This window comes from Loxodonta africana, chromosome 1, assembly GCF_030014295.1.
Source record: "Loxodonta africana isolate mLoxAfr1 chromosome 1, mLoxAfr1.hap2, whole genome shotgun sequence".
NCBI lineage: Eukaryota > Metazoa > Chordata > Mammalia > Proboscidea > Elephantidae > Loxodonta > Loxodonta africana.
The window spans coordinates 92,110,825-92,135,914 of record NC_087342.1 but is presented as its reverse complement, the minus strand read 5'-3'; the positions used below and the strand labels follow the sequence as shown (position 1 = coordinate 92,135,914).

General features: G+C 53.1%; 4 protein-coding genes across 7 annotated transcripts in view; 1 reads left to right on the top strand and 3 right to left on the bottom strand.

Moving 5' to 3' along the window:
- Positions 1-28: 28 nt before the first annotated feature.
- SKIC2 (SKI2 subunit of superkiller complex) lies at positions 29-11,136 on the bottom strand. 2 transcript variants are annotated; one of them, XM_003422259.4, is made up of 28 exons: positions 10,967-11,136; positions 10,787-10,890; positions 10,027-10,136; positions 9,827-9,944; positions 9,629-9,743; positions 9,466-9,540; positions 9,116-9,169; positions 8,827-9,017; positions 8,555-8,683; positions 8,205-8,350; positions 7,670-7,816; positions 7,447-7,531; positions 7,149-7,255; positions 6,667-6,813; positions 6,494-6,590; positions 6,101-6,313; positions 5,909-6,019; positions 3,537-3,767; positions 2,804-2,941; positions 2,519-2,656; positions 2,313-2,417; positions 1,936-2,083; positions 1,718-1,844; positions 1,266-1,476; positions 998-1,108; positions 698-916; positions 375-515; positions 29-282 (listed from the first exon to the last, which is right to left on the bottom strand). In XM_003422259.4, exons 1-28 carry the CDS (start codon positions 10,986-10,988, stop codon positions 82-84), a joined length of 3,741 nt encoding a protein of 1,246 aa, XP_003422307.1. In that variant the 5' UTR covers positions 10,989-11,136; the 3' UTR covers positions 29-81. The 2 variants fall into 2 exon arrangements, with proteins under 2 accessions (XP_003422307.1, XP_023397134.1); XM_023541366.2 differs by having other exon boundaries at positions 29-515; positions 10,967-11,135.
- Positions 11,137-11,158: 22 nt separating this feature from the next.
- Positions 11,159-24,896, top strand: NELFE (negative elongation factor complex member E). The gene is made up of 11 exons (XM_003422260.4): positions 11,159-11,287; positions 11,721-11,803; positions 13,365-13,434; positions 13,536-13,681; positions 14,181-14,255; positions 14,365-14,402; positions 14,584-14,921; positions 15,039-15,183; positions 15,320-15,374; positions 15,788-15,890; positions 17,247-24,896. Exons 2-11 carry the CDS (start codon positions 11,729-11,731, stop codon positions 17,342-17,344), a joined length of 1,143 nt encoding a protein of 380 aa, XP_003422308.1. The 5' UTR covers positions 11,159-11,287; positions 11,721-11,728; the 3' UTR covers positions 17,345-24,896.
- CFB (complement factor B) lies at positions 17,554-23,937 on the bottom strand. Of its 3 annotated transcripts, none has more exons than XM_023541367.2 (18): positions 23,824-23,937; positions 23,491-23,724; positions 22,922-23,107; positions 22,618-22,791; positions 22,274-22,375; positions 22,033-22,169; positions 21,476-21,614; positions 21,009-21,140; positions 20,594-20,695; positions 20,153-20,290; positions 19,585-19,682; positions 19,300-19,441; positions 18,935-19,094; positions 18,756-18,832; positions 18,449-18,549; positions 18,212-18,344; positions 18,082-18,131; positions 17,554-17,769 (listed from the first exon to the last, which is right to left on the bottom strand). In XM_023541367.2, exons 1-18 carry the CDS (start codon positions 23,885-23,887, stop codon positions 17,608-17,610), a joined length of 2,331 nt encoding a protein of 776 aa, XP_023397135.1. In that variant the 5' UTR covers positions 23,888-23,937; the 3' UTR covers positions 17,554-17,607. The 3 variants fall into 3 exon arrangements, with proteins under 3 accessions (XP_023397135.1, XP_023397136.1, XP_023397137.1); XM_023541368.2 differs by having other exon boundaries at positions 19,312-19,441; XM_023541369.1 differs by lacking the exons at positions 23,491-23,724; positions 23,824-23,937 and having other exon boundaries at positions 22,618-22,828; positions 22,922-22,942.
- C2 (complement C2) overlaps positions 24,577-25,090 on the bottom strand; it is a 16,855-nt gene continuing 16,341 nt past the window's right edge. The window contains exons 17-18 of the mRNA XM_003422262.4: positions 25,036-25,085; positions 24,577-24,893 (exon numbers count right to left, since the gene is read on the bottom strand). Coding sequence (XP_003422310.1) covers positions 24,717-24,893; positions 25,036-25,085 — 227 coding nt within the window. The 3' untranslated portion in view covers positions 24,577-24,716. The remainder of the gene's footprint in view (positions 24,894-25,035; positions 25,086-25,090) is intronic.

Sequence of the window (25,090 nt, the reverse complement as noted above, 5' to 3'; positions counted from 1 at the left end):
TGCCTGCCCGGCATCATGAGCACACATGGGTGGTTTGCTGTTTTTATTACATTTTTACACAGGGGTCATTCCCTGGGTAGCTCACTGGGTGTACAGACTGGCTGCAAAGACAATGTCCCGCCGTAGCAGTGTAGCTGCTGTCTCCATCTTGGCACCTAGCACAGGCTCACCTACCAGGCGGGCTGCCCCCCGCAGCGAGCGACACATCTCAGCCAGGCGCTGGATGCAGCGGACCACCAGGCCCTCGGGGGTCCCGGAGAGCCCTGCCAACTCGGAGAAGGGCTGTGGGGAGAGCAGAGTGAGGACAAAGGCCAGAGGCCTGGGCGGTGGTTCCCAACCAGCCGTGTGCAAAGCTCCAAGCCCCAGTCACTTACCATGCCCCGGGCCCACTCGTACACAACCTCGACCAGCCCAAAGTTCAGCTCCCCGACAAATTCCTCCACCGTCTGGTTCAGGCCACAGGCCACCTGGACCTCGCCAATCCGCTTAGCCACAGCCCGGACCCGCTCCACTCCCTGCAGATGGGGAAGGAAAGGTTAAAGCCTGCTTCCTGCCCCAGGATAGGGAGGCCCAGCGCAAGGAAGAAGCCTTTGCCACTCTTAAGGGCACTTATAATCTGATGTCTGATAGTTTTAAGTACTTGGGGTGGGGAGGGGTGGGATATGGAACCAGCATATGGGGGGTGGGTATCCCCTACCTGCTTGAGGGTGCTTGGGAGCTGATCCCCAGGGTCCCCAGAACTCTGGCAGACCAGGCCTGAAAGTAGGGCCGCAATCTCCTCAGGCCGCAGAGTGCTCAGTGCATTGTCAAACATGAGTTCAGTGAGCAGCAACTCGTGGCTGCTCATGGCACAAGCCACCCGCCCTGCCAGCTTCACAGTGCCTGCCTCGTCCACATAGCCCAGGGTCCGGAGCACCTGGAAGAAAGCAGGTGGGTGTTGGGTGCCTGTGTCCTCTCCTATACTAGCCCCCCAGCCCCCTCCTTCTGCCGCTCCCACCTCTACTCGCTGGTGGTACTCCGGGAGCAGCAGCAGTGACTGGTCTGACAGTAGGAAGCGGAGCCGCTCTATCTCCTTCTGTATCTGCACTCTCTCACGTAGCTTCAGGTACTGCGAAGACCCCAGGCAGGTGCCCATTAGCCTTTCCCTCAGCCCTCAGCAGGGCTGTACCAAGGACAAGGGCTGAGATAGAGGCGGCCAGTGTACAAGGGGCCAGAGAGGAAAAGCATCTGCCTCCCAGCTTGGGAGCTGGCATCAAGGGTCCCACCTGGGCAGGGAAACGGGGGCTGTGCACACACTGAGCCCCCTGGATCAGCTCCTCCAGCTTGCGGGCCCGGAGACCACCCTCCACCACTGACACATCCTTGAGCTGCAAGTCATTGACAGGGTCAAGGGTGAGGGGTCCCGCCGGGTAGGCTTGAGCCAGGCGCAGGAGTTCCTGGACAGCAGTGGTCACAGCCGCAAAAGGAGGATCCTTCCTGAGGAGGGAACAGGTCTTGTGACCTGGGACACTAAGATTCTCTCCCATAGGGATCCCCTCAGGCTGGGCTCCCCCCACCACATGATCCCTCTAAGGCTGGGAGAGCCCCCTTCACCATACACACACCTAACCCCTGCCATACGGCCCCCCTCAGGCTGTGGAAGCCCCCTCACCATGCCTAGACCCAGCCCCACCACATGGGCCCCCTACAAACAAAGGGCCTCCCCAGCATCTCTGACTTGAATTTTGGTTGCTGCCTCTTATTGAAGTCTTCCAAGATCTTCTCCCCGTTCACCCGGAGCACCTTAGTGGTGATGGCAGCCACGTCTCCTGGCTGGAGCTTGGCCACGACATGGTCACAAGGCCCTGTGGAAGGAGGGAGCAGGGTCAGGCCTCGCCATGGACCCAGGCATCCCCCTGCACAGCTGTCAGAACTGGGCACCTGCCTCACTCTCACCTTCAGGCAGGAACAGCTTGAATCCCACCAGGTCATCTGGAAAGGGCACGTCTCGGGTGGCTGGCCCCTTGTCCCGCGGGTCTTCAGACATGGGTTTATCACACAAGACCAGGGTTGTGAATACTCTGCTGGTGGAGTTCGAGGAGACCTGGGGGGCAGGAAGGCCAGGGTGGGGTGTGAGGAGAAGATGTCTCGGGTGGAGACCAAATCCCCACCCTTGGGCAGTGAGCGTGGAAGCAGCCATAGAGAGTCCACCAGTACACAGTGACGACCAAATTAAACAATCAGGGCAGGCTTTTTAGGGGCAGGGAAAACAAGACCACTGTGGTGACTAACCTTCCCCAGTGTTCTGGGCTCCTGGTCCCCATCCCTCTCACCTGCAGGATCACCCCCAAGGCGTTGTGATGCTCCTGATTCTTCACGACCACCACCCTTCCAGCTGAGAGAGACTTTAGCCCATTCACAGACTCCATGATGCGCCGCTGAAGAGCAGAGGTGTGCAGGAGCATAAGGGAGGAGGTGTCACGAGGGACAGTGGGACCAGGTTCAGGGCCCCCATGATCCCATCAACACACACACTCACCTGGATTAGGCTGCGGGTCTCTGTCAGTTCCTCCCCCCAGCTGTAATACTCGGGCAGGTCAACCAGTTGGCCAGTCACATCAGGCTCCTCCAAGGCCTCCAGCCTCTTAGTCAGTTCAACCAGAGATTGTTCTTGGGCCTGAGGGGCAAGGGGTAGGGGGTGGTCAAATGAGAGTCTCAGGCCCAGTCTGCCACTCCCCGCCTCACCCCCACCTGGCCTCTAGATGGCCACCTCTTCCCAGCCTGGCTTCTCCTGCCCAGCATACTGGTCACCCAACTTCCCCACCTTGCTGTCCTTGCGGGATGGAAACTCAGAGAAGCTCCTTTTCATCATGTCCTCCACCCTGAGGGCATCCACGCGCAGCAGGTTGAGGATCATGGTGTACGTGAGACGGAACTGGGACTGCAGCTGGGATGGCTTCCCCTAGGCCGGGTCAGAGAAGTCAGGGAGGTCGGAGTGGGACCTTCTGCTCCCCTGCCACAACCCAGTTCTCTGGGGACTACATCTAGTCCCAGCAGACCGAGTCCCAGCTCTGCAACCACAGGGCCCTAGGCAAACCGTTTGTCCTCCTGCTCTGTGAAGTAAGGGAGCTGAACTCCACCATAAAGACTTTTGAAGGCCCCACTGAGCTCCATATTCACAGTGAGAAACACTACAGGAGACGCGATCTTGTGGCGCCAGTCTCATCCTTGGATTTGTTCACTCCTAGCTTGGCTTCAAAGAGCCCTGGTGTTTCAATAGTTAGGTGTTTGGCTACTAACTGAAAGATTGGTGGTTCGAACCCATCAAACAGCTCTGCGGGAGGAAGACCTGGCGTCCTGCTCCTGTAACAGCCTAGAAAGCCCTATGGGGCACTTCTACTCTGTCACGTGGGGTCATGAGGGCACCTAACAACAGCAGCTTTACTTCTCCCCCACAAAAAAAAAGGAGAAAAATAACAGAAAGGAAAGAAAGGTGGAAAAAAGAGAACCCAGCAGGTTCCCCAGAGCTAGGGCGTGCCCAGCATGTGCCTGCTCACCATCATCATGCGGTGCAGGTCTGCCATCTCAGGCACGCGGCCCTTGCAGAGCAGGATGACAGTGCCCGTGGGGTCCAGGCCCCGCCGCCCAGCCCGGCCTGCCATCTGCACATACTCCCCAGGGAGCAGGTCCCGGAAGGTGGAGCCATCATGCTTGCGCATGGTGTCAAACACCACTGTTCGGGCCGGCATGTTTACACCCATGGCGAAGGTCTCTGTGGCAAACAAGACCTGGGAAGAAGGAGAGAGAGGATCAGCAAAGGAGCTATGCAGACACCCTGGCCTGGCCAAACCCACCTTACTTTGTAGCCAAGGCTAAATAGGCACCAGGCACAGTACCAAGTCGTTAACTCACAGGATTTCATTCAATTCTCCAGGCAAATCTGCAGCTAAGCGCTATCATTATTCCCATTTTATTTATGCAGTTAGGTACCTGTTTCTCTTCTTCCCTTTTACCTCCATGTCCCATTCCCATCTCCGATCCAGTGTGTTTACCAATACCACTTTCCATTGAGTCGACTCCAACTTATGGCAACCCCGTGTGTGTCAGAGTAAAACTGTGCTCCATAGGGTTTTCAATGGCTAATTTTTCAGAAGTAGATTGCCAGGCCTTTCTTACAAGGCACCTCTGGGTGGACTCCAACCTCCAACCTTTCAGCCGAGCATCGTTATCTGTTTGTATCTGTTGGTACCATCCAAGGACTCCTTCGACATTTAATGGGTATCTCTTTTTTTGAGGGTGGCACAAATGCAGATGACCTTTATTTTTTATTTATTTATTTTTTATGGTGCTTTAGGTGAAAGCTTACAGCTTAAGTTAATTTCTCAAACAAAAATTTATACACACATCGTTATGTGACACTAGTTGCAATCTCTACAATAGGACAGCACACTTCCCCTTTCCACTCCAGGCTTCCTGTGTCCATTCAACTAGCTGCTGTCCCTTCCTGCCTTCTTATCCTGCCTCCAGACATAAGCCACCAGTTTGGTATCGCGTATCTGCTTAAACTAAGAAGCACTCTCTTCACGAGTATTGTCTAGTCTGATCTTTGTCTGAAAAGTGGGCTTTGGGAATAGTTTTAGTTCTGGGTTAACAGAGCATGCGGGGGCCACAGTTTCAGGAGTCCCTCTCAGTCAGACCATTAAGTCTGATCTTTTTACATGAATTTGAGTTCTGCTGCATATTTTTTCCCCGTTGTATCAGGGACTCTCTGTTGTGTTCCCTGTTAGGGCAGTCATTAGTAATAGCTGGGCACCATCTAGTTCTTCTGGTCTCAGGATGATAGGAGTCTCTGGTTTATGTGGCCCTTTTGTCTCTTAGGCTTATACTTTCCTTGTGTCTTTGGTGTTCTTTATTCTCCTTTGCTCCAAGTGGGCTGCGACCAATTGATGTATCTCAGATGGCCACTTACAAGCTTTTAAGACCCCCAGATGCCACTCACCAAAGTGGGATGCAGAACACCTTCGTAATAAACTTTGCTGTGCCAACTGACCTAGATGTCTCCCAAAACTTAATGCGTATCTTTTTGTGTGACTGTATTCTTGCAGAGTGTGTCTTGTTTTGTGTGCATGTAATTTATAACTTACATAAAAGACATCATTACATCTCACTTCTTTTTCTCCACAGAATGTTTCCAACATCCGCCTGTGTTCCTGTGGTTCTAGCTAATTCACAGCTTCCAAGTGCAGGAGAGCACTTTGTGTTCTGTGTACATTCCCCACAAGTTACTCACCCATTTTCCCAGTGAAGGGCACGCTGGTACCTCCGATGTGCCACCACCACAAACAAGATAATACACCAATGTAAGAGCATATGTGTTCTCTCACGGCCTGGGCTGAGAGTTTCTTTAGAGTATGCACCCAGGAGTGGAATCGTAGTGTCAAAGACTGTGCTACTCTTGTTTTGCCTAAATAATGCCAGAGTGCACTCAGAACTGGGTACACGTACCCACACCATATGAGTTTCTATAATTCCAGGTCTCTTTCAACACTCGGCATTACGCAGCTTCCTAATTTCTGCTATAAAGTCTCATTGCTGTAAGGTCCAACCTCATGAGTATTTCAATTTGCGTTTCTCTGATTACTAATGATTTACACTTGCCAGCTTTTTGGTTTTCTCTTCTGAAAACTGCCTGTTCCTGTTGTATGTGTCCCCATTTTAAGGTAGGAAATCTAAAGCTCAGGTTAGGTCGTTTGCCCATGGTCACTCAGCTAGTAAGTGGTATGGCTGGATTCAAACCCAGGCAGTATGGATCCAGAGCCCAAGCTTTCACCACCACACTCTCCTGCCCCAACATCCTCCCCTCCACCCTCTGAGCAGCCCCTAAGGGGGCTATCGCTCTGGGGAGTCCCCCTCCCACCACCCTGTGTACCTTGACCAGGCCGCGGCTGAAGAGCATCTCCACGATCTCCTTGAGGATGGGCAGGATGCCGCTGTGGTGCACGCCCAGGCCACGCTGCAGGAGCTCCGACATGTGCAAGACCTGCGGAAGGCTGAGACTGTGATCAGGGATGGGGTCGCGGAGCACCCATCCCCTTCAGTCTCCCAGGCCCACCCTCTGCACCTGGGGCAGCTGGCGGTCAGAGCCGCGGAGGCGGGCGAGGCAGCGCTGCAGGAAGAGGTGAATCTCACTCTTCTCTGAACTCGTAGTGAGGTCAAGAGAGGTAAGGCCTGAGGCCTGTTCGTCACAGCGTCCCCGGGAGAAGGTGAACACCACCACAGGCAACTGGGCACGAGCACGGAGGGAGGCCAGGAGGGACAGGTACACACCACGATCCTAGGGCAGGAGGAGGAAGGGGCAGAGATTGAACCCCTAAGCCAGTGGAGCTAAGATGGGCACATGCAAAGCTGTGTCAAGTCAGGGAGGGTGCAAAGTTCAAGTCCAGGCCCCTCAGGGAAGAGGGAAGAAAGGCTGGGGGTAGGACGTGGTGGCAGGTACTAACCCTCTTAATCTCACCTGGGCAGGTCCCCCGTGGTGTGTAGGCTGCTTGGCCCCAAAGGTCTGGGCGTGCTTGCTCATCCTCTCCTTCTTGGCCTCCACTGCTGCGTAGTACCTGGGGCACAGGGAGGGGCAGTGGTCATGCCCAGCCGGGGCCCAGCCCTTACTCTTTGCCCTGTGTCTGGGCTTACCCCTTTGTGTGGAAGGTGCCTCGGGAGTCCAGCAGCAGGAAGAGCTCCCCCTGGGTCTTGGAGCTGTTCCCTGTGAAGAGGTAATGCTCCAGAGGGACAGGGCGGGCGACAGTGCTGATCACATAGATCTGGCGACGCTTCAGTCGCCTAGGTGGTAGGGTGGAGGTGGGGAGAGGGCAGTAGATCGTGGGCAGGAGGGCAGGAAGGAAGTCACATCCCTGTACCCTTCCCCATCCCCTCTGACTTCACCTAGTCTCTCTCGGAAGCCAGATTAGAAGGCTGCCCTCTGCCAGCCCATCTCTCAACATGAAAAATGACGTGGGCCCAAATGGGATCTCCCACCGGCCAAGTCAGACAGGTTCCCCTGCCGCTCTCTCCTCCCCATCCCAAGGCCTGACCACTCTCCTTGCTGTGGTAGCCTTAATGTCTCCTAACCAAGGAATATTGCATCCCCCACAAGAACCTCAGGACACATAGCTTACCCAATCCAGTCAGCAAATTCCAGGGCATTGGGGACAGTGGCGCTCAGCAGGATGATGGAGACATGATCAGGGAGCATGATAAGCACTTCCTCCCATACAACACCACGCTGGGCAAAGAGAGGGAAGATGGGTCATGGGGCATTCAGAGAGGGCTGCCCCTCTGCCCCCAGAGAAGTGACACAGGGTTCCTTCTGGGGGAAAGAAGGCAGTAAGGTCCACAAGTGTGCAGAATATGGAAGTTGCTAAACCGTTCCTACAGGAGAGGGCTGCCGTGGCCTGGGGGTTCCACACCCCTTACTTCGGCATCGTTGATATAGTGGACTTCATCAAAGATGACCCACTCCAGGTCCCGGATGACATCTGAGCCACTGTACAGCATGGAGCTGGGGAGAAGAGGCCGAGGCTGACTCCCCAGTGGCTCCTCTCCTCCTTCCCCTCAGCCAACATGCTCTCTGAGCAGCCTTGTCTTCCCAGGACCCCACCCAACCCGAAGACCACCGCTGCTGAGTGCCATCTCTCACCGAAGGATCTCTGTGGTCATGATGAGGCAGGAGGCTTCCGGGTGCAGCTGCACGTCCCCAGTGAGCAGCCCCACATCCCCAAACGTATTCCGGAAGTCTCGGAACTTCTGGTTGCTCAGGGCTTTGATAGGTGAAGTGTAGATGGTGCTGGAGAGAAGCATAAAATTAGCCGCTCCCTCCACACAGACCCACGGCCAGAGTCTCCTCGTCTACCTGAGCCTGCCCGGAAGCACGCCCCAGAGCCTGGGTGCCCCCTTCTTCACCCCAGGTGCCCTCACATTCTCCTTCGCAATATGACCCTGGAGTCATTCTGTCCCCCAACCTCTTGCTAAATGAACACAGGTCATTCTTCTAACTTTTCTTCCCACCCACACCTTGTTTCTCTCTGGGCCCCTGTCTCCATCTCCCCTGCTCCCACACCCCCCACCTCTCATCTAAAGAACAACATACAGAGATGGAGAAAAAATGATATTTAGAAAAGATGTAGAAGAAAACAGGGCTGGAAGGTGAAGGAGAAGTTGGGGAAGACACGTACCGTGTCATGTGTTTCTGGGCTAGAGCAATGGCATATTCAGCCACCACTGTCTTCCCCGCAGATGTGTGAGCTGCGACAAAGACTGAGTCATGCCGTTCCAAGTGCAGGATGGCCTGTTTCTGAAACACATCCGGCTCAAATGCCCACTGTGGGAAAGAGAGAGAGATGAGGGGTGAAGAAGGGAGAGGGGCCTTCCTGCCTCCCACTCATGGGGTACATGGGGTGGTGAAAGGAGGCCAGAGTGAGGACAGTCTAGGCCTGAGGTCCAAGCCTGGCCTGAAGGTGGACAGAAAAGACAAGGAAATGAGCTGGCAGGCAAGACAAGCAGGTGAGGACTGGAGCCACACTACCTGGAAGGCTGGCTGAGGAATGAGGCGGTAGAAATCCTCAACAGGGGAGGTGACGTCCACAGGAATGGCCCACTGCTCCTGAGGTGGGGGCTTGGGTACCTCTGGGGAGGATACAGCTGTGGATGCTTCCTGGAAAAGCCGGGAGAAGTGTGATAAAAGATGCAAACAGAAAACTCTCCATTCCCACTCCTCCCCTGAGACCCACCCAAGCCAGCCCACCCTCCCCATGGCAAGGCCCACCTTTCCCGCCTCCACCGCCCAGAACCACGAACCTTCAACACCAAGTCCTCTAAGCTGTTCGCTCGGACTAGGGGAGCACTGCAGGGAGACACTGAAACACTGTCCCCCCTGGTATCTCCTGGCCGTCCCACTGCTTCAGTCTCATCCTCATCACCCCCACCCAAATCCAGGGGCTCCAACAGACGGCTGAGGCTGAGCAACCCAAGAGCTGGAACTAGGTCATCTGAGGACAGAGGAAAAAGGGAGACTGTCATTTCCATCTCACTCCATGGCAGAAGGGCACCACTTTTCCCATGCTCTCATCTCAAAACTAGAACTCACTCTTTGGTGCAAAGTCCATGCCTTTCTTGAAGCCAGGTGGAACAGTAAGGAGGTCTGGAAAACAGGGAGAAAGGAATAGAATTACGGTCACTGTACACTGTTGTGCAAGGTACACACTGCATAAATGTAAGGGATGCCATTCACGGCGCGGATGTTATTAATGTGAATATTTGTTATACTAGTTTTCCAGCAGATAACAGTGAGGGTTATTATAACACAAGCACTTTTTCCTAATTTGTTCAAAGGCATGGAAAAACTACCAGCAGTTCAGTGACAGGCCTGGACCCCTCTTCCTCAGAGCATAGACTCGGAGCCCTACCTTCCAAGGGTCGATCTTGGCACCAACTTGCCTTTCTCAAAGTCTATATCCTCCTCAGCCTCCTCCCGAATGCTCAGATCTGTTATTGTGGGCTCATCCATTCCACCTGGGGAAGAGCGTGGACAGACAGAAATTTAGGAGGTGGGGATGGGTGGGGAATCCCTCTCCTACTGTCCTGTTCCCACAAGAGTCACCTGGCCAAAAAGGATACTGTGTCGGATTCCCCCACAGGGCCTGTGAGAGGGGCCCTGGTGGCCGGCGAAGAGACAAAGAGGTTGTGGCCGATAGGTTTGTGTTCTCCAGCAGGACCTGAGGCAAGAGACCAGAGCCCCAGTGAGACTGAACTTACCTCTCACCCCCTTTCTCCCAACTTGTCGCCCCCGACTTCTTACCTCTTTGTAGCCCAGAATCTGGCCTGTGGTTGAGTGTCTTTGGGCTTGTAGGTCGGAGGGGACTGGGGCCCCTGGGGCTGACAGGAGAGACCAGGGATCTGTCTTCCTCTGCCATTTCCTGGAAAGAAGGAAAGTAATTTTCAGGTCTTCTTTCCTTCAGAGACTCATCTCCCTAGTCCTGGTCCCTCCAGATCCCTCACCGGGCTGAGTGCTCCACACCATGCAGAGGCAGCCAGGCCGGGGATGACAGAAACAACTGCTCTGCTTCTTGCTGCAGATCTGGGGCACAGGGAGGGAGCCCATGGGGAAGCTGGAACAAGGGTGAGATGAGAAGTGTTAAGTAAGAAAGGGGGTAAGAAAGCACAGATGAAAAAGAAACTGATAGAATTCTTGTTTAGGTCATCAATAACGGTAAATGTTTCAGAAAACTGAGATAATGACACCGAAGTGATACTTTCTAAATGTTGTTCAAAAACTATCTGCTACTGAATTACCTGGGGTGCTGACCAATAATGCAGATTTCGGATTTCAGAATCTCTGGGGAGGACCTGGGAATCTGCATGTTTAAAAAACCTCCCCCAGTAATCATGCAGCACACTGAAATTTGGGAGTCACTACTTTTAGACACAATAAGTTCTAGAGCTAAAGATGAAGAAACAGGGACTCAAACACTAGCATCTCAGCCACCAACTGCCCTGGTACTTGGGAACAGAAAAAGGGGACTCCAAGGAGAAAAGACACATTAGAGAGGGCAGCTCTCAGAGCTAAGGTTTCTCCTGTGCTCGCTGCTCTGTCCTCACATGGAATCTGACCCACCACAGGTTCACTGGGCTGGGGTCTGTCCAGCACCACATGGGGCCTGGGTGACACATGTACAGGGACAGGAGAGCAATATCAGGTTAGATCCTACTGTCAGAAAGTGAAGGTGTTTTTTTCAATGCAGAGTCAAAAATCACTCACGGTGCTCTCTGGAGCCCCAGGCACGTTTAGTAGCTCCCATCGCCCGGTGCATCCCAGCTCCACGGCCCGAAGGGGCAGGTCCAGGGGACCTAGGGGAGGTAACACTGCGGAAAAAGAGCAGAGGTCAGGGGTCAAAGGTCATTCCCTCTCTACTCCTCCGTTCCACGTCCTCCTCCTCACCGAGTCGCTCAGTCTCCAACATCTTGGTGCCACGGCAGCTGTCCAGCAGCCCGAACTGCAGCGAGGAGCCGCGGAATAAGTCCAGCCCCGGAACGGGCGGAAGTGGAGGTGACTTCCGGCACACCCACCGCCGGGGGCGTAGACGAACGCTACCAAGGGACAGACCTGGAACAGTGAAAGGCCGGGCGGAAGTGTGTGCTCCTTTGGCCGCCTTGGTTACCGCGTTCTCCGCCCCCTTCTACGTCATCGCTCTGAGCCCGCCATCCGCGGCCCGCGCGGGCGCCGCCCGAGATTCTGGGACCACGGTTGCCGCCCCCTCAGGTAAGGCCTTCTCCTCCTCATTCTTCTGCCCCTTTTTTCTGGACCTTTTCTCTGTTCTCCTCCTCTTCGTTTCTCTGGGAGCACCGCGCGGGTTCCACCGCCTCCTTTGCCGTTCGCATCCCGTCGTTGCTTTACTAACCCCAGCGGGGTTAGGGGGGTCGAGTGCCAGCTTCATGGCGACAGAGGAGGTGTTTCTCCCTCCCGGGGCCCCCAAGGCTCAGGTGTCTATGATTGTTGAAGAAAGGAGGGAATGCCGGTTGATCCCGACAAGCGGGAGCTTGGACGGCAGCCGATTTTAAGCAAGGGGTAGGGAGAGGCCAAAGACAGGAATGAGCAGGTCCAGAGGAGTGGGTTTGGGTACGGTGTGGACGCTGTGTGAGCCCTGAGCGGCGGCATTGGAAAAATGATGTCTTGAACCCTGCCCCTGAACCAGAAGCCACCATGTTGGTGATACCCCCCGGACTGAGTGAGGAGGAGGAGGCTCTGCAGAAGAAATTCAACAAACTCAAGAAAAAGGTGAGTGTGTGTTGGCATGGCCTGACCTGTCATGTATTGCACTCTGAAGAACACCTGGGGGGGAGTATGAGGGGCCGAGGGCTTTTTCTGGCTCATACCTGGAGACTTAACACTTCTCAGTGTAGCTCCAGGACGTGGGTTTCCACAAGTGTACTTTTTCTCTTCTCTGTAATTTGCAATGGAGTTGTCTTCCTTTCCCATGGGTTTTAGCACTGCCTAAGAGCTGGTTGGAAACCCTGGTGGCATAGTGGTTAAGACCTATGGCTGCTAACTGAAAGGTGAGCAGTTGGAATCCACCAGGCACTCCTTGGAAACCCTGTGGGGCAGTTCTACTCTGTCGTAGAGGGTCAGTGTGAGTTGGAATCAGCAACAGCAGCAGGTTTGGTTTTTTGGTTAAGAGCTGGTCACCCCCAAGCTTGGTTTTTCTAGTTCCATCCAATGTCTTACTGATAACTCTCGGCTACCCAGAATTGAAGCTATTACCTTCTTGCCTATCCTAATACGGTTCCTCTGCTTGATGTTCCAAATAGGAGTGACTGTAGTCAGTTCTTCCATGTATTTGGGCTCAAAAATATCATCTCTGACTTCTCCAGTAGTCGCTTAACCAAGTGTTTGCCACGTTTTGCCAAGTCTTCTTGATTCTTCCTTTGAAGTTGTCTCCGCTGCTTATTCTTTCTTGTATATTTTCTACATTCCGTCTTTACCAACACTCACCTAGGTTCTTGTAGTATTCTTTCAACAAGTTTCTTAGTCTTTTTTTTTTTTTTTTGACAGACTTCTTTACTCCTACCCAAATGATGCATTGAAAATACAAAACTCTGTTCCTCTTTTTGTCTCAAAATCCATAATGGCTTCATGTCTGTAGAACATAGCCCTGAAGCCTTAGCTTGACATCCCTTTTTAGCCAAGCAGAACTATTCACTCATCTCAAAGCACACATCCCCATAGCCTTGTCTTTGCTGGTCAGTTTTCTATGTCTAAAATACTCTTCTCCTCTTCATCTGTGTTACGTAGATTATACTTAGAGCCCAATTTAATAGCCAGTAGGCATCAGAAAAATCTTACTTGCTCTCAGCTGCAAGTAATTGGCACCTCTTATGGGCCATCCTGGCAATTCAGCTTAGTCATTGTACTTCTTAGACTGTAAGCTTCTTGAGGAGAGGGATCACATCTTATAAACCTGTATAGTCTTGTTACAGTGTCTTTAAATGTATAAGGGATGAACAAAGCCCCCAAGAAGAGCACATAGGCTTGTACATAGTTGTAGTTTATCTTGGGACTCCGATCAATGAATGAATTTCTTGTCTCCAGCTTCAAAATTGTGAGATTCTGGGAAGCCTCTGGGTATCATGGTTTGGGCAGATTAGGTATTAGTGGCATTGTAAATGGTCTAGGGCGACTATATGTGAAAGGCAGGCTGCCTCGGTATTCCACTCCAGGGGACACCATTTGCATTATTTTCTCTGAGAAGGGTGTCCCAGGAGTGATGTGCCTGGGGACTTTGAGAGAGGACCTGGACAAGGACTGGCCCTCACCACTCCTCTCTTAACCTCTTTCCCAGAAAAAGGCATTGCTGGCTCTGAAGAAGCAAAGTAGCAGCAGCACAGCCAGCCAAGGCGGTGTCAAACGCTGTGAGTGACGGGGACATGGGGATGGACTGGAAGTGGGCAGCGCGGTGCTGAGCTCTGTCACAGCCTGGCCACTGTGATGCCTCTTTCCCCTACTACTCCAGCATTATCCGAGCAGCCTGTGGTGGACACAGCCACAGCAACAGAGCAAGCAAAGCAGCTAGTGAAATCAGGAGCCATCAGTGCCATCAAGGCTGAGACCAAGAACTCGGGCTTCAAACGCTCTCGAACCCTAGAGGGGAAGTTAAAGGTGAGCACAAGCAGAAAGGTTGTTCAGGGATCCCTTGACTTCAGAGGGCATCCCTTTAAGTTGGAATGGAGGTGAGGATAGGGGAAAAGTAATGTGTATTAAATTATGGACAAGTCACTGTGTCATTCTGAACTTTAGATTCCTTATTTATAGGATGAAAGAAACTGGGTGGCCCCTAAATTCCCCTTCCTTGTACACATTGTATGGCTCTCCTCTACCACGGGTGGACAATAACTCTTGGGATATGTTGCTCTGAGGGCTTGAGTAAGCTGAAAATGTCATCAGATTCAAGAAAGGTTTGTTTATACGCTAAATACCTAGGTTATATATTGATTCATTTAGAAAATGTCTACATAATCAAATAAAAATGCAGCAGAATTAGAAGGTAAAACAAAAAGAGGGAGCCAAGAAGAAGGTGAGAGAGGAAAGAGGAACTCCTCTGTCCAGGGGCTGTGTAGCCCCCTGCTCCGGCTGAGGTATGTCTCTTCTGCTTCCCCAGGACCCTGAGAAGGGGCCAGTCCCCACTTTCCAGCCGTTCCAGAGGAGCGTGTCTGCCGATGACGATCTGCAGGAGGTAATGGTCCCCAGTTCTTTGTCCCTGGGGAAGGGGCCGGGTACTGAGGAAGATGAGAGACCCATGCCAGCAACTGGGAATCATCTTAACTGTTCTTCGTCTTTTTCAGTCATCCAGACGTCCCCAGAGGAAGTCTCTGTATGAGAGGTTAGAGAGTGCAGTCCCGCTTGGCAAAGGGTGGGGAAGGGGGGCATTGCCTGGGTTCTTGGAAGGTGTGGGGCTGGAATGAAAGGAGCAGGGGCCACCAGAGGGTCTTCAGAGTCTCCAGAGGGCTTGGAGGGAGGAGATAAAGGTGCCCTTTGATCTTCACTGTCTTGTCTCTTGCCAGCTTTGTGTCTTCCAGCGACCGGCTTCGGGAACTGGGGCCAGATGGGGAAGAGTCCGAGGGGCCAGGGGCTGGTGATGGCCCCCCTCGGAGCTTTGACTGGGGCTATGAAGAGCGCGGTGGTGCCCGCTCCTCAGCTTCCCCTCCCCGGAGCCGCAGCCGGGAACATAGTCACGAGCGGAACCGGGACAGAGACAGAGAGCGGGAGCGGGATCGAGACAGAGAGCGGGATCGAGACAGAGATCGAGACCGAGAGCGAGACAGGGATCGAGATCGGGACCGGGACCGAGATCGGGAACGAGACAGGGATCGGGATCGAGACAGAGAGGGCCCTTTCCGCAGTGAGTGATCTTGAATGGTGACCTCAGCTAGAATTTAGTTGGATCCTACTGAAGTGAACTCTTAAAGTAGCAGGTGGAATGGGTTATGTCTTCCGACTGTGATTCCTGATCCCATAGGGTCAGACTCGTTCCCTGAACGCCGGGCCCCTCGGAAGGGGAATACTCTCTATGTGTATGGAGAAGACATGACACCCACCCTCCTCCGTGGGGCCTTCTCTCCCTTTGGAAACATCATCGACCTCTCCATGGACCCACCCAGAAAGTAAGGATGGTATGAGGGAAGGTGATGAGTACCAGGGGAGGAAGCTAGTCTGTCTCCAGTGGCCTGCGAGCACTGGGTTTGTTTGGATCAGAAGAGGTCGTAGGCCCTCTGCTGACCCTGTTCTCTCTCATCTCAGCTGTGCCTTCGTCACCTATGAAAAGATGGAGTCAGCAGATCAGGCCGTTGCTGAGGTTGGGACTTCCCAGATTTGTTCTTTCTCTCTCTCCTACTGTCTTCGTTTTTCCTTCTTAAAATACTGGAGCCAGGAAGAAGTTGGTTCCTCTTGACAGAGAAGGCCCCTTTCTATTCACATCCCCCCACCCCAGTGCCGTCGAGTTGATTCCAACTCATAGCGACCCTATAGGACAGAGTAGGACTGCCCCATAGAGTTTCCAAGCAGCGCCTGGCGGATTTGAACTGCCGACCCTTTGGTTAGCAGCCGTAGCACTTAACCACTACAACACCAGGGTTTCCTTCTATTCACATACGAGACATTGTATTTTCACATTCCCTCCTTAGTCTACTCCTAGAATAGCAACCCCTGGAAGCTCTCCTTTGGTTTGTCTGTAATATTTCCTCTATCCCCTTCCCTTTTCTGCCCCAGCTTAATGGGACCCAGGTGGAGTCCGTACAGCTCAAAGTCAACATTGCCCGCAAACAACCCATGCTCGACGCCGCCACTGGCAAGTCTGTTTGGGGCTCCCTTGGTAAGGCAGGATTCTTCCTCATCCTCTCTCGTCCCCACAGCTCACTGTTTGTTTTTTTTCCCTCCATGTCCCAGGGTTCCATAGAGGTGATAGAGGTCTGGATTTGAGTGGAGGCAGTGGGAATGGGAAGGAGAATTGCCAGGCCATCTGTCAGTTAGAGGTAGGGGAAGGAGAAAAAAAGATTGCAGGGGGCTCCTAAGGGGATGACTGGAATGGGGAAGAAAGTAGGAGCTAGAGTCAAGCTGATGAGAAAGAGGGACCTCTCATGTGACCTTGTTCATTTTGAGATACAGTACAGTGATTTCCTAAGCATTTGAAACTAGGAATCAAGAACACAGTTATGAAATGAAAACATAAGTAGAAGTTATCTGTATGGAAGAGTGGTTGCAAAATGGTCATGTCAACAGTGATACTTATTTTGGAAAAAAAGATGGCCTAGAACTGGGCTTGAGGAATATGTTGGGGATTGTACTCCTTATGCCTCACATGTCCCTAGTCTTCCTGACATGTGGGGCTGAAGTTGAGGATGTAGCAAAGGAGACAAAAGGAGGGGTCAGAGGGCTGGGCTGGGAACAGTGCCAGAGGAGCCCAGACCACTGAAGCTAAGGGACACAGCTTTGAGCAGGGAGTAGTCAGCAGTGCTGAGGTACAAAGCTCAAAGAATGGGAACTGGGCCGAGGAAGGAGGGTGGGCAGTGGGATTCACTCTAGCCCTGGAGTGGCAGGGATGGAATCCTTGGAGATGGGGCGAAGAGGGGGACACACTGGGTGCAGGAGGAAAGGAAGAGGGAAAGCAGCTAGACTCGAGGGAGAATGTCTAGAGTCAAAGCGGCACCCCAAATGAGTTCCCCTAATGGGGCTAGGATCACTTTTCAGTGTGAAATAACCCGACAGGGATTTTTCACTGAAAATGGATTACACTAAAAGGGGTAGACAGAAAGAAGGCTTAGAGCAAGATTGGGTCTCCAGATGAAAGGACCAGCATTGACCAAGCGTGTCAACAAAGGGCTACCAAGGTTTTCTGGTTTTTAATTTTTCACATATTGACTGAAACCAGTGGGTTAACATCATTCACATGTCTCAACAATGATCACATTTTGGGTTTTTCAAGGAAAAAGCATTCATCACAGCAACCACAGTGCCGCAGTAACATCTCACGCTCCTTGCTGTGGCAATGGGTTAGCCACCGCTGGCTCAAGAGGGCTCGTGGGAGACAGGGCAGCCCTGGCCACCAGAGGGCAGCATGAAAGCTGGGCTTCCAAGGGTCAGCGGTGAGGAGTGACGAAGTCCGGCTCTGGGCCTTGGTCCAACTGATGATTTCCTTCAGACCTTAACTGTCTCTCTCCTCCCTCTCTAGCTGTCCAGAACAGCCCTAAGGGTTGCCACCGGGACAAGAGGACCCAGATTGTCTACAGTGATGATGTCTACAAGGAGAACCTTGTGGATGGCTTCTAGGGAGCGGAGCTGGATTTCTTGTGCCTCATATGCCCCCAATGCCGGTCTCAGTAAAACACTGAGGTGGACGCTCCCTCAGCCTCTGGTTTTTCAGCACTTGGGATGGGGGATTAGCCTTTAAAAACGGCTGTCAGATTTCATTTCAGTTCTAACAACGCAGCTAGTGCACATTCCCCACTCCCTGGCCCCAAAAGGATCTGGAACACAGGCATTGTCACAGCTGTTTTAATTGGACCCCATGCCCCTTTCCAGCAGGAAATTCCTTATAGAAAACCCAGATTCTCTTCTTTGAGTTTCTCCTTGAGCCAGGGCAGCACTTGGAAGAGGTTGATGTGAAAGTCTCGGGCGTGAGCAGGTACCTGCCATTTCTGGCTTGCTTTGTGGTCTTTGCAGACATCCACTATACCCCAGCTGATCACACCAACCTGGAGAGAGTGGGGAAGGGGGTGCCATGGATTATTTGGTAGCATTCCTTCCAAACCCAGAAAGCATGGCTATTCCTGAGTACACCTGAGCTGACCTAAAAGAATTAGACTAGGAGAACAGCTTAGTCCTGTCCTCCCTGACACATACAGGCCAGACCCATGGCCCCAAAGCAGCCAGTCCAAAGACTGGTCTTCAGGTGAGACAGGCACTGGCCTCCCCACCTCCCACCAGCTCCAAGTATTGACCCTCCCTGTTTTGGGGCCTATGATGACCACTTGGCATCTCCCCACAGATAAGAGAGGGAAACTCACTTGAATGAAGCGACTTTTCTTGTGAATAATCAGGGGGCCACCGGAATCACCTGCAGGGGAAGAGATGCTGTAGGAAAAAGGACTCTTGGGCCTCAGGAACTTATAGCATAACCAAAGAGCCTTCTCTCACCTTTGCAAGTATTAGGGTCAGCATAGGGGTCCACCCCTCCAGTGCAAAGGAACCTCGGAGTGACCACCTGAGAGATGTCCTTGACTGTTTCATAACCTTTGGCATTTCGAGCATCTCTCTCACAGCTGGCTTTCTGTAGGTGAGGTGGGAAGGATGGAGGAGAGAGGTGATAAGCAGCTGGGCTTAGGGAGGATTGGGGCCTAGAAGACCTCCTCGTTAGAATCCCATACTCCTCACCTTATCTCCATTCTTGATGTACACCTCCTTCCGAACCAGCATCTTCTTCTCCTCAGACACAAACAGAGCTTTGACATCCTTCGCAGGGAGCAGCTCTTCCTCTGGACAAGTGAACGCTCTGGGTCACTCCAAGCCCCCTCCCCCACCATTTCCACATTGCTTTTGTCACTCAGCAGAAGTCCCTCAAGAAGTTCTCCTTATAAGCTAGAGACAGGCTGGACACCAGCCGCTCCTACTGCAGCTCCTTTGTGCCCCCCTCATCTCTCATCATCTCATCTTTGTGCCCCTCTCTCTGAACATGTCTTACTGTGTTGCTGGCACGTGGCTAACAAGGGGAGCCTCAGAGCTCGAGTTGTTCCCTCGGTGCAGGGCAGACAGATGGGCCTGTTAAGGAGAGATGGTGAAACTCGGGCTGCTGGCCCAGGCCGTGGTCCTGCAGCCCCACCTTTCCCAGCCTTTTCTTCATAGGAATCCTGATGCTGTCACCTGAGAATCTGGCTGTACGTCAGCTTCTTCTTGAGTTTGATCAGGACCACATCGTAGTCATAAAATTCAGGAATTCCTTCTGCTTTTTTTCCATTGATGTTGTAGTTTGGGTGAAATAGGACTTCCTCTATTTCCCGTTCCTGCCACTTTACAGTTCCTCCTGGTAGGAGGAGAGTGGGTACCCCTGAATCACCCATGTCTCTGTGGGTATTCTCCTGTCTCTGGCCCCATCTCATCCCTGACTTCAAGTCTTCCCCACCCCTGGCTGTTCTAGGGTACAAGGGAAGGGGCGGCATTAAGGGTGGGTGGAGTGTGAGATGTTGAGAGCATGGCTGGAGCTCAGGCTCCATTCACTGCATCCTTACCTGCATCCTTACCTGCATCCTTAGCCACGCTGACCTTGATGGAGTGTACCTCGTCTTCCACAGTGAAGCAGTGTGCTGCTGTCAGCACAAAGTACTCAGACACCACGGCCCCCATACAGTGCTCAAATCCCTTCCCAGGGCGCTGGGAACAACAATGGAGGGGGAAAGCTCAACATCCATAAACACCACACTAAGAACATTATGCCCTGTGCCTTCCCTTATCTTACCCCCATTTCATCCTGACCTCACCTCCCACAAGCCCCCACACTAGGATGCTGTGCTTACAGTGATGGAGATCTTGACATGCCACGGTTGCTTGTGGAAGTCAGTACCTTCCCTGTGCTCCCAGACCATGCCACAGAGACCCAGAGACTGACTTTCATCTGGCAGAAAAGGAGAACATGCTGAAAGTGGGGACACTTCATTCCCAGTATCAGCAACCTTTTGGGTAGGGACACGTTTATTTCTGTGGGGAGGAAACCCAGGGACATTTGTTTCTTCACATTAGGAGGCAAGGAACTGCTGCGGTTTGAAAAGAACTTGGGACTAAGAGATCAGTGGCCTGGCTGTTACCAGGCCTAACTCTTGCTAGCTTTCTGTCCCTTGACCTCTTGGCCTCACCTTCCACATCTGTCTAATGAGGGACTTGAGAAAGATCTCTGAAGTTGCCCAGAGGTCTGATTCCATCATCAAGAAGTGGGAGAGTGCCAGAAAACAAGAATAGTGACTCTGAGGGAGGGAATGATGAGAAAGGCCTTCTAGACTGCTAGGGGCAGAGGAGGAATGAGTGGCCTCAGGACCTGGAGAGAGCTGAGTTTCCTGATAGTATTATGCCCTTCTAGTATCTTCCTACCAATCATTTGGTAGAAAACATCCTCCAGGTGTTCCATGTCCTTGACTTTGAACACATGCTGCTCTTTATCCTTCTTGGAAGCCAGAGCGTTGATGTTTCCTTGGTCCACCAGGGGCCCGATCCCAAACACATAGACATCTGAGGGAGGAAGAAAACCAGAAAAAGAAAAAAACCAAACCCATTGCCATCGAGTCAATTCCAACTCATAGCGACCCCATAGGATAGAGTAGAACTGTCCCACAGAATTTCCAAAGAGCACCTGATGAATTCGAACTGCCGACCTTTTGGGTAGCAGCCGAACTCTTAACCATTATGCAACCAGGGTAGGAGGGTAAGGAATAAATGAAATAATGCATATAGGGCAACAGAATGGGTGAAGGCAAGACCCTGGGGGGCAGGAGCTGAGGAAGCAGGGTGCTGGATTCTGGACAGGTCACTCACCCAGATAATCCTCCCTTGGGTTTTTTCGGTCCCTGCCAATGTCCAGTAAGCTCCGGATCTCACCAATAACGGGGACTGGGTCCCCTCCCATGTTGTGCAAGCCTGAAGAAGAGATGGGGACCATGGGGGTGGGAGGTGAGGAAGAAAGAGAGTCAAGGGAGACTAATTGGCTATAGGCAGTGACATGCATGGCTGGGTGGGTTGGGCAGAGGATGGAAGTGACGGATCACAGAGGGGTTTGGGGAGAAGAGACCTTTCTTATAAGGGGTCACAGGAGAGCTCAACAACTAGATATAAGTAGTATCCAGGGCACCAACCATGATTCTAGTGTAGGGCCGTGAGCATACGAACTTAAGGACCACATACTGGAGTCAGAAAGTGGGGAGTCTAGGGCAGGAGAGAGGTTCCACCTAACCGTCAGTCATGAGGATGATGACATGGCGGGTGCGGTTCCAGCCTACAGGAGGGGTATCCCCTGGCCAGCTCATCATGGTGTATACTGCCTGGAGGGCCTTCTTGGTGTTGGTCCCTGTCTTCAACTTGTGATCTGTGGAGAGGGAAGAGGTCACCACCTCACTTGGTCTTCCAATTGCTCCTCGAACCCCAGAGGCCTAGGAGTCCCTGGGATCCCACGTCTTTCAACTTTTTAAGTTTATTGCCACCCCCACTGACTTCCTTTGACCATAAAGTGGTTCTCTCAGCCCCTAAGAGATTCCCACTAGCTCCCATTCCCCCGCTTACCCTGCTGTCCTTTTGACTACAAAGTGGTCCTCCCTGCCCTCCCCACATGGGCACACTACCCATCTGCGCCACACCACTGAGCCCCCTGACCTCTCTGACCCCAAAGTGAACCTCCCACGATTCTTATCCATAATGTCTGACCGTCATAGCTGATTTTGTTGAGCTGCTCCGTGACCCAGTCTGCATTACTGCTCCTTGGATCAGACACTCTGACCAAAATATTGGGGTCTGTGGCATATGTCACTAGAGCGTATTTTGGCTTCACCCCATAACTTGCCACCTGTGGGTGAAGGTAGCAAGGGGTCATCGACATTGAAATGAAAATGCTATGATTGGGAGAAAGCAACTTAGCTGGAACAGGGAAGGTCATAGGAAGAGGCTCAAGGACTGGCTGGTCACCCTGAGGTTCACAGAGGAGTCTGTGTTAAAGGTCAAGAAACTGCTTCAAATAAAGGAGGAGGAGGACAGAATAGCACCTGGGAATTTTCTGTAGTTCAAAGAGGCTGGGGGCACCAGGGAGCTAGCTCTGGAAGGATAGTGAGGTCCTTTCAGGGTCACAACTTAGAAAAAAGACCTAGCGATCTACTTCTGAAAAATCGGCCACTGAAAACCCTATGGAGCACAGTTCTCTGACGCACATGAGTCAAAGTCGACTCGGTGGCAAATGGTTACTGATTACAGGGGAGAGAGCGCTCCACCTTTTCGATGAGGCTGGTGAGACATCTCTTGGCCCCTGTGAAGTTGCTGGCTCCAATGCTGTCTGATCCATCCAGCACCAGGTAGATGTTCATGGAGCCCGAGGGATCCAGGACAATCTTCCGCTTCTGTTGTTCTCCTAGGTGCCCCCCAGAAAGTGTCAGGCTCAGCATGCCCAGTTCTCCTGCCCCTTCTCAATCCTCCCCCAGCTCCCAGCCCTGCCTCCCCTCTCTGCCTTTAAACCTGGGCTGTGCCCATCCTCGGCATCAGCTCCTTCTATGGTCTCTGTGAGGGAAGACAGGAAGGCTTCAGCCACCTCTTGAGGGGTGTCGTACATGAAGGAATCTGAGGAGAGGTCAGAAATCAGGTCAAATGTCTGGGAAGTTCAGGGACACAGCAACAGGGGAGACAGGGGATGGTGGGTTTCCAGGGTGGGAAATGCTCAGAAGTGAGAAAAGCTCTACAGGGAATTTTGGAAGAAGTAAGGAAGTAGCTGGTTTGAGGTAGGGGGAGAAGATGGTGCCCTGGCATGGGGACATTAGGACAGGAGAACAGAATCTGACCTAGGGACACAAGTCAAGGGTCACCTTGGCAGGAAGGCTCAGTTCCACTCCAAGAGCCACCTTCCAGGCATGTTCGCTGCTGGGAACCACGCAGGGTAAGCCCCCGGTTGCAATAGTAGGTGACCCTGTCTTCAAGGCGATACTGGCTGCCCACTTTCCTTGTGCCAATAGGGATGCCCGGGTTGGGGCAATACCCCGCTGCAGAAGTGCAAGTCATGGAGGTGAGGGCCAAAGCCTGAGGCGTGGAGAGCAAGCATTTGGGTGCTAGTTCTTCAGGCTGGAGGGGTATGAGGGAGAGGGTAATGTGGGAGAAAGGGACCCTTCTCACCTCCATTGTCACAGATGGTTGTTTGCCCACTCCACCGGCCAGTCACTTGGCAGGTGCGGTTAGCAGAGCCCCGGAGAGTGTAGCCGTCATAGCATTGGAAAGAGATCTGATCACTCAAATTGTAGTAGGCGGCCCGGGGCCAGAACTCCCCATTCTCAAAGTCCTGTGGTCTAGGGCAGCGGATCGCTTTGGGGAGGGAGGCAAATAGAAGTCACCGAGACAGAAGGGTTGCCCTTGAGGGTGTCCTTCCTGGTCTCAGGATCACTGTCACTGAGAAACAGTGCCTTCCTGATCCATCAGGAGCAGTGTCAACCCCCCTCTGTCCTTCAGCGCATGGGGGATCCAGCTGCTCCTCCATCCCCACTTCTGAGTGGTCCTTTAACTGTAAGGGTTGCAATTTGTGCCCCTTCCTTCTCCTTCCTTCCCACCACCCCTAGAACAGCTCCTACTCCTACTCAACTCGTCAGCCTGGCTGGTGTCAACACAGTTCTAATCCCATTCAGTCCTGGCCTGGGCCACCCCCTGCTCCATCCCTCCCCTGGTCCACCCCCACCTTCATGCCCTCCAACCTCTGCATTCTGCCTTCTTGACAATCTTTTCGCCTCGGGCCTGCAGGGCGCTCCAGGACCCCCAGGATCTGCAGACCCGCGTCTGCACAGGGTATGGGTAGAAGCCAGAGGGACACACGTACTCCAGCGCCTGGCCCTTCTGAAGAAGTCGGAAGGAGCCCCCTGTGATCTCTATCCCCTCCAGGGAGCAGAGGCTTCGGGGCTGGGCCGCAGGCAATGGAGTTGTGCTCATATCTGAAGAGAAAGGAGGATTTCATCTGGCCCCCCAAGACCAAGGCCAAGGCTGAGGAGGGTTGCTGGGGCAGCAGAAGGGGGAGTGACCCCCTGGCTTACCTCCAGACAAAAGGCCCAGGACCAAGGGAACCAGGCAGAGTGGGGGGCTGAGATTTCGCCCCATGGCAATGGAAGATAGGAGAAGAGTAGGCTGGGGCAAGGTGGTCTTTCCTGGCCTGGCCTGTGCTGTCGATCTGTTTGCTCAGTGTCCAAGCTGAAACTTCAGCCCTGGCCCTGGGCACACTCCCTTCCCTGTCCCCAGCAGCCCCCAGCCTTTTATGCAATATCCCTCTGGCACCTACGGCTTACCCTGCCCGCACCACCCGCTACACTTTCCGGAATGTCCAAGTGGGAGGGCCCCACTGAGCTGCCAGCAAAGAAAATAGAAACTGCACACACAAACCCCACCCTTTGCTGCCCAAGCTCCAGAGCTGGCCGGTTGACACCTCCCTCACCCCCTACTCCTCTCCAACAAACCCCGACCACCCCCTGAGAGACCAGAAATAAGCCCTCCCCGCCCCCTGCCGCCCCCTCCCCTCGCTCTCCCCTGTGGACTGTGTGGACAGGGCAGAGTCCAGGGGCTGTTTGTCCTGCAGGATCTCTGACCTGCCTTCCCAAAGTTCCTGGAATCATCCTGGCCTCCCTTTCCATCCCCCCTACCCAAGCCTGCCCAGCCCCAAGACAGAGGACAGGAGGATGTGGAAATCATTGACTTTTATTAATTTCACAACTGGGAAATTCCATGTGAAAGTGAAAGGAGAAGCGAGCCCATTACACGGGAGGAAGAGATTTTCACACAGGCCAGGCCGGGAGAACCTGCTGCGATCCTGGAGGCTGGGAAGCATAGCTAAGAATGAGGCTGAGTGACAAGGTCTCTGGGAAGGAAGCTCAGGGGTGGGAGATGAGAGGGATGTCAGATCCTGGCAGGAAGGCCAAGGGGCCAGTGGCCATGATTAGAGGGGCAAGAATTGCAGGACCCCCTGCAGGTGCTGCCTCAGCCATGGCTGCAGGCGGAAGAGACTGATGTGGAAGTCCCTTGGTGGTGGCATTCTACCACGGGGAGCCTTTTTGCGGGAGTTTTTGTCAGAGCTAATACAGGGGTTGTAGAGGCCCCAGCTCACCAGGCCCACCTGGAGGAAGGCAGAGAATGGGGTAAGTGGCTGCCCAGCCCCAGCTCCAATCTCCCTGCTTACCTCAGAGGCCTCCCCTCTCTGCCACCAAGACCAAGATCCTGTAGCCCAATCCCTCAGGCTCCTCCCCCTTCTCACTTACCTGAAAAAACCTTTGTCTCCGCTCAAGGAACACTGCTCCGCCAGATTCTCCTGCC

Bases quoted from the DNA above. Each gene is read 5' to 3' on its own strand.
- SKIC2 (XM_023541366.2), bottom strand. From the start codon at position 10,988: ATGTTGGAGACTGAGCGACTCG. The intron at 10,137-10,786 runs GTGAGTGATTTT...CCCTTGTTCCAG, and splicing joins CTGGGGCTCCAGAGAGCACC to CTTCCCCATGGGCTCCCTCC. The intron at 6,314-6,493 runs GTGAGATTAAGA...CTCCTGCCCTAG, and splicing joins ACCACGGGGGACCTGCCCAG to GATCGTGGTGTGTACCTGTC.
- NELFE (XM_003422260.4), top strand. From the start codon at position 11,729: ATGTTGGTGATACCCCCCGGACTGAGTGAGGAGGAGGAGGCTCTGCAG. The intron at 13,682-14,180 runs GTGAGCACAAGC...CTGCTTCCCCAG, and splicing joins CCCTAGAGGGGAAGTTAAAG to GACCCTGAGAAGGGGCCAGT. The intron at 15,375-15,787 runs GTTGGGACTTCC...TTTCTGCCCCAG, and splicing joins CAGATCAGGCCGTTGCTGAG to CTTAATGGGACCCAGGTGGA.
- CFB (XM_023541367.2), bottom strand. From the start codon at position 23,887: ATGGGGCGAAATCTCAGCCCCCCACTCTGCCTGGTTCCCTTGGTCCTG. The intron at 23,108-23,490 runs GTTGGAGGGCAT...CCCTCCCCAAAG, and splicing joins CAAGAAGGCAGAATGCAGAG to CGATCCGCTGCCCTAGACCA. The intron at 21,615-22,032 runs GTGGAGCGCTCT...CTTCACCCACAG, and splicing joins TCACCAGCCTCATCGAAAAG to GTGGCAAGTTATGGGGTGAA.